Raw genomic sequence first — 7,059 nt, 5'->3', positions numbered from 1 at the left:
CATTACAAGATGAAAATGCAAAATTAGAAAATGAAGACCCAAAGAAATTTCTAGGTAAGAGTGAAGAGGAGGAAAGAGACTCGGAATTTATGAACGTATTTAAAAGGAGCAAGGGTAGGAAGGAGAAAGAGATCGAGAAAAAGAGTGTTTGGGGAAATAAAGGAAGCAGGAGGAATTCTTTTGCATGTATGCACCTTTTACAAATACTCTTTGAAAAAGGAAAATCACATGGCTACAAAAACACAACTCTTGTTAACTTCCAGTAAACACATCAATAATCACTCTAATCTCTTTAGCTCCAATCTTTTTAATGTTGTTTACTTAATCAACCCTTATATAACCAACCTCGATTAGCTTTACGATTTTCATTAATTGCTCAAGAAATGCTATGTTGTTATTACATACAGTGGTTACCGTTGTCAGCCGTAATTAAATTTGTAGAAATTAATTTGGCCAAAATTGGGTTTTTTTTTTTTGGGGTGGGGGGGGGGGGGAGGTGCGGTAGCACACTCCCAAACTAGTTCAAAAGAAGACAAAAGCATCATCACAGAGTTGAACCCCTACCTTGTTTGATACACAGCAGAAAAAACCAACTGTTATTTGTTCATGAAAGCTTCAACATACTCAAAGAAAAAGAATGTGAGACATTGCAGATATGCAAGCCAAATTTGTACCTCTTAGCAAAGGGGCCTTTAGAGTATAACATAATTGCAATTATCTAAAACCAAGCTGCCCTAAATAAACAGATTAGTTGATGCTTTATCATACTTAACCATGAGCCAGATACGTCTGATAGGAGTGTTGATGGTGGCCGAGAAGGTATCACCTCCTTATTGTGTCGTTGACCAACAAGACAACAAATGAAACACCTTTTCACCTTCAGTATGTTCACAACATTCTTATTACAAAGATTTTTTATGAAGTGATTACTCCATAGCAAGGGTAACATAAGTTGAGAGGGAAAAGCCAATGAGATGCAGTACCTGCATTGCATACAAAGGGGTGTGAAATTGTCATCATCAAAGAGCACTAACTATTACAAGTATAAACTAAATTAAACTTACTGAAGCCCAAGTCATATATATTTTTTTTGGGAAATTCAACATAATACCCTGAGGTATTGACTATTCCACGTTGTGCCCGTCCGTTTGAAAAGTTCCACGCTATAACCTCAAGGTTCAAAAGTGATTAATCTGTACCCCTGCCGTTATCCTTCCGTTACATGTTGTCGTTAGTGGGGCCCACTTTACACCTATTTAATTTTTTTTCTCGATTTTCGTGCTAAAAAATGTCCCATTAAAGGTTTTAGGGGTCGTTTTAGCCCTAAAGGGTCCAAATTGAGCTTGGATTTTGCAAAAAAAAAAAAAAAAAAAAAAAAAAAAAAACGTAAAAGCCTTGTTTTGTGAATTTGAATTCTCATAGTTAAATTTAGAACTCATAAAACAGGGCATTTACGTTACTTTTTTGCAAAATCCGAGCTCAATTTGGTATCTTTAGGGCTAAAATGACCCCTAAAACCTTTAATAGGACACTTTTTAGCACGAAAATAGAGAAAAAATAAATAAATAGGTGTAAAGTGGGCCCTACTAACAGCAACATGTAACGGAGGGATAACGGCAGGGGTAGAGCTTAATCACTTTTGGGACCTTGAGGTTACAGCGTGGATTTTTTCAAAGGGAGGGGTACAACATGGAATAGTCAATACCTCAAGGGTATGATGTAGAATTTCCCTTTTTTTTAGACAGCCCATGTCAAATATATACACACAAACTATGCAACAGAAATAAGAAACTAGGTGTATTCATTAACATATTGGCTTCATTTGTTTAAAGAGAAAAAAAAATTCCAATAAAGTCATTTTTTGTAGAAAATTTTTCGAGGGAAAACACAACAGTAAAATTTGTTTTCCTCACAAAAAATATATAGCAGAAGAGAAAATGAGAGTAGAAGGATGAAGATGGAAGGGAAGAGAGGCAAAGGATGTTAGGGGTAAGGAGGAAATGTCTTCTACTCTTGGGATAACTATTTTCCACCTATGGAAAAATGATTTCCAGAAAATGTCTTCCATCAAAACAAATGGAGCCATAGCCACCACTGTGATACAAAATTATAGTAAGCTAAAATCAATAGCTAGAAAACAAAATTTTAACAGCTAAATAGTAAAGGTAACCCCCTGAAGGAATGAATAAGAGACAGGTAAAAAACTTAACAAGTATAAACAGATTTGGTGATAAACTTTAAGCCTTTATTTGGTAAAGCAAGGTTATACATTAAAAAATAAATAATAAATAAAAAGAAAAAAAATCTATATCCATGTACTAAACACCAAGAGCAGAATTAGCGACCCTAGGCAAATAGTAAGCAAGAAAGCTAATCCTGAAATCAGGCAGATAAGTAAGCTGCAATCAGATACAACAGTAGAAAGCTACAATTTGTACATAGTTTCAAGGTTTATCAACAAATTAATCTAGAAGTTACATTTCATATTAGGCCGGTTCTTCATTTAAAAACCCTTCCCCATCATTTTCATCTTCAATTGAGTTCACATATCCTGAAATAAACCTAAGACATAATAGATACTTCCTCTTTTCCACAAATATTGCAACATTTGGATTTTTACACTATTGACACAAACTCGGACTATCCTTTGACCATCTATTTTGATGTATAAATAAGAAAATATTTAATCATGTCTCAAATTCGTCTTGGGTTATACTTTTTTAAATACCTGGTTATTATAGTTACTTATTGGGAAAAATATATTAATTTAAAAAACTGTGCAATGGGAAGCATAAAGCTCTGATGCTGCAATATTCATATAATGAAGAAGCATGTAATAATATTAATTGCACATCTTAGTGTTTTTTATTTATTTATTTATTTTTATTTTATTTATTTTTTAAATGCCATATTACGCCTATGATAAACAATATAGAACACAAGAACCAATTAGAAAAGATGATTCCTTAGTCTAAGAAACATGGAGGGTGGAGGATAATTATAGTCTCATAGAAACCTTAAAATGTTTGTGAATGGTCTTTATCTAGGCCACTACTACATGTATTTTTATTTTCAATCGTATAACTGTGGTTTTGTCATTATATACTGAATTTAATTTGATCAGGATTCAATTTTTATTGGAGCCTGTTAGAAAAAATGTGGAATTCTGAGATTCAATATCATGCATCAATTCAATGCATCAAAGGAGCTCAGACATACAAGTGAAACATACTAACAGGTCAGAATTTGAAGCTAAAACCATAATGATAATACATAATCACTGATGTAAGGCTACAGAGTTCAGTCAGAAATTTAGAATATTAGTATATTTTCAACAAATAAAAAATAAATAAAAATAAAAAATAAAAGAAGCAAATTGGGTTGTGAATAATCAACAGAATAAATAAAATAAAGGGACATGTTGTCAAATGTCTCTCCGTCACTTGAATACTTTTCACCAAGATTCTAAGGAATAGAATTTCAAGCTTAATGAAGAAGAAAGATGCAGGACTCAAGAATGTAGGTAAGATTGAGTATTAAATAAACTCTAGAATGAAGTTTAGGAAAACAGGCATGTCTAAGAACTTTTAAATCAATGAGATAACAATAAAATGCACCTACCTAAACCCCCCACAAAAAAAAAAAAAAAAAAAAAAAAAAAAATTAAATCCCCCTGAGTGTCCATAATATGTGAGAGAGCTTCATTAGAGCTATTCGGCAAGGGAGTCGATATGAGCAATTGACAACAACAGGATTTCATTTATTTTGTTGAAATAGTACAAGTCCTCTCAGCCAATGGTCTCATTACAGTACAATACAACCATCCAAATACAAGGTTCTAAATTATACACAGAAAACTCTGGACTTGTAAGGAGTAATGGAAGAGGTGCTAGGATAATGTATAGTAGATAGCTTTGCCCTACAAATCAGATTGACCGACATGCCAATCCTCTTAACCAACCGAACATGAGGGTATCACAAGAACCCGGGTGAAAAAAAATATATGTGTCCTATCATAATTGGCTTTTGTGTGTTGTGTGAACAAGTCAACTAACAAGTGGTAATTCAATGAATGTTGAACTTCATGATAGGCTATGTTACTCAAACTTTAAGTACCCAGGTCAAATCCTTGAATATCCTACATGTGTATGGACACTTAACAAAATCATTTAGACCCAAAAACATGAAAGTTTACAGAAATTATCTGAGTCTGACCATCACACATATACTCGTTAATGAATAAACAGGTCTGAGGTTACATCTTACATGTCAGGAACTATAGAAGCTCATCATACAGATTAGACTGCTAATGTACATTGCAAAAAACCACTCTAAGACAAGTCAGGACTACCAACCCAATAATCATCTCACCTCATGCTGATGGATGTGACATAGTTTTACGCTACCCCAAGTCTTCAACCCTTGCCCTTACCCCAACGAGGCTTAGACAGCCAATGAGTTAAAATACCGGCAATAGAACACTCATAGGCTGACCAGTAGCCCAATGATGCAAACTTCAAATTTTCTTTAAAACATAGAGATTTCATGACCACTTAACCCCCAAATTAACAATTTCAAAATACACTCTTCTTTACGTAACTGACAGGCACAAATCATAAAGCACTACCACAAAATCTACACATTATGAAAGCCAATATGGATATTTTGCACACTGATAGGAGTGACAGGCACTTTTCTTTTTCTATATGCAACATTATAAGAAAATCAAAACGAAATGAAAACAAGGGGGTGAAATTTACCATGTATACTCCAGCCATAAAGCAGCTGAACAAAATCTAGATCAATATGTTCGCCGCATCATATTTTTTGGCTTCTTTACGTAACTCAAATGAAGCTTCCTGAGGTTTTTCCTTTTCAATGCCATCTTCTGAGGCAATGTCAAACGCTTCTTCCCTTTTTTGACAACCTTTGGCTTCTTTTCAAATCTGGGATCCACCTTGTAAACCTTAGGCTCAACTGGAACTCCATTACGAACAGCTTCATTGAAAAGAGCCTTAGCTTTTTCAGCACGATTATGAGCATACAACTTTTCAATCAATAGGTCATAAGTCTGGACCCCTGGTTTACACCCTTCTGCTTTCATCTTAGAAAAGACATTTAAAGCAGGATCAATCCTCTCTATTCCACAAAGGATCTTCAAAAACCCATAGTAAGCCTTCTTATCAAGAGCATCACCATACCCTGCCGATTTCATCATATCAATCATCTCGTCTCCCTCCCCAACCCTCGCAGCCTGATACAAACTCCTAGTGAGGATAAGAAACATCTTAGCATCAGGATGACACCCCCACTCACCCAACCTATGAAACAACATCATAGCATCCTCTGTCTTACGGATTTTACACAAATTCGACATCAACACATTAAAAGTCTCGGTGTTACGGGGCACACCAGCCGCATCCATGTCAACCAAAATGCTATCAGCCTCAGACTGAATCCTAGAAGGATCCTTCTCCCTACAAAGCTTACAAACACAATCAAGGATCGCATTATACGCCACCGTACCAATCTCAAACCCGCCCCTATACATCTCCCTAGCTAACCTCCTAGCCTCCTCAAGTTTCCCATCAACACACCACCCTTTAATCAACACATCACACACATACTCATTAGGGAAAAACTCACTAGCAAGATTCTTAACCATTTTCTCAGCATAACTAGCATACCCATGATCACAAAGCTTAGTAACAATATACTCTAACGATAGCCTATCCCTAGGAATTCCATATTCATTCTCCATTCTATCGAAAAACGACACCGCCTGCGTCGCTCGACCCGCTCGAACAAGACGGTCGATCGACGCAGCGAATGTTTTAGTTCCAACAACACCATTCCCATCAACAAGAACATCATGAATAATCTTAAAATCCTTCCTTCGACCAAAATAATCAACAAAATACGAGAATACCTCATCAGTGAGCTGAAAATGATCAGATTTGGAAGAAACCCATTTGAAGAAATCGAAAGCAGAGCGACCAGCATAAGGGGAATTGTTAATAATCTGCAGAATCAACTGAGAAGAGAGAGTAATGTGGGAGAAAGAGAGATCAAGGCGTTGAGAGAGGGAAAGGGAGTCGGGTTGTTGAGAGGGTTTAAGGAGTTCAGAGGAGAGAGAAAGGGCAATTTCGTCATTGTTTTGGGAGGGTTCAGAGGAGAAAGATCTGAGGTAGAAAGGGAAGAGAAAAGGAAGATGGTGGTTGTGGTGGTGGGTTAGTGAGGGAGATGAGAAATGGGGTTTAAGGGAGGTGAGAGAAGGTGGAGGAGAGTGAAATGGTGAAGAGGAGAAGTGGCGGAGGTGGAGGAGACGCCGGAGATGCGGGGGGATGCGCATGGTAGGTGGTGGGGAGTGGGCGGGCTACGGAGGAGGATTTGTGTGGAGTGAAGCAGTGTTTCTGGGGTTGTGGGTTCTGTAATTGTTGTGAAGGGAATATAACTCAGTCAAATGTCATAAACCCTAAAACTAAAAAACGAGTTAATACATGTCACGTTGAGCCGGGCCTCTTTGATATTCAAAATTAACATATTACTCTTGTATTTGACAATTAAACATGAGAGGCATTAGAAATCCTAGAGAGAGAAAGAGAAATTCTAGAGAGAAAAAGAAAAAAACTAAATGGAAAAACCCACCGCCACCCCACCTAAAGTACAAGCCTAGAGAACTCCGCCACCCATTTCTCCTTCCCAAGACCACCATTTTTGCCCATTTTCAAAGCTATACAACTTTAATCATTGCATTTCAAGCCCATTTATTGGCCTTTGCCAATTTACCTGTGCCATTAGATCGAAAGATTACTCCTTTTTCAACCAAGATCTACTTTTAATCCCTCAATTAGATACCCATCAGACGATCCAAATCCCTTGGGTTACTTTTCATATCGAGATTAAGCGAGCTCTGTTGTTTGCGTATCTAGATTTACAAGTTACTAAAGGTGTAATTATTACGGTCCTCTTTTTATCCGCCAATAAACGGAGGTATCCTCGTTTCATCCCTGTTGCAGCTACTACCTTCTCTAGACTGCTTCTTGGACATCTCAATTC

The 7,059-nt window shown here is 36.6% G+C and overlaps 1 protein-coding gene across 1 annotated transcript; it reads right to left on the bottom strand.

Annotated features, from left to right (window-relative positions):
• Positions 1-528: 528 nt before the first annotated feature.
• On the bottom strand, positions 529-6,492 carry LOC110694343 (pentatricopeptide repeat-containing protein PNM1, mitochondrial-like). Its single transcript, XM_021871517.1, has 2 exons — positions 4,761-6,492; positions 529-983 (listed from the first exon to the last, which is right to left on the bottom strand). Exon 1 carries the CDS (start codon positions 6,350-6,352, stop codon positions 4,802-4,804), a length of 1,551 nt encoding a protein of 516 aa, XP_021727209.1. The 5' UTR covers positions 6,353-6,492; the 3' UTR covers positions 529-983; positions 4,761-4,801.
• Between the last annotated feature and the right edge of the window lie 567 nt (positions 6,493-7,059).

Source organism: Chenopodium quinoa, unplaced genomic scaffold (genome assembly GCF_001683475.1).
Source record: "Chenopodium quinoa cultivar QQ74 unplaced genomic scaffold, ASM168347v1, whole genome shotgun sequence".
Taxonomy (NCBI): domain Eukaryota; kingdom Viridiplantae; phylum Streptophyta; class Magnoliopsida; order Caryophyllales; family Amaranthaceae; genus Chenopodium; species Chenopodium quinoa.
The sequence above is the reverse complement of the archived record's forward strand: the minus strand, read 5'-3'. Positions and strand labels throughout refer to the sequence as shown.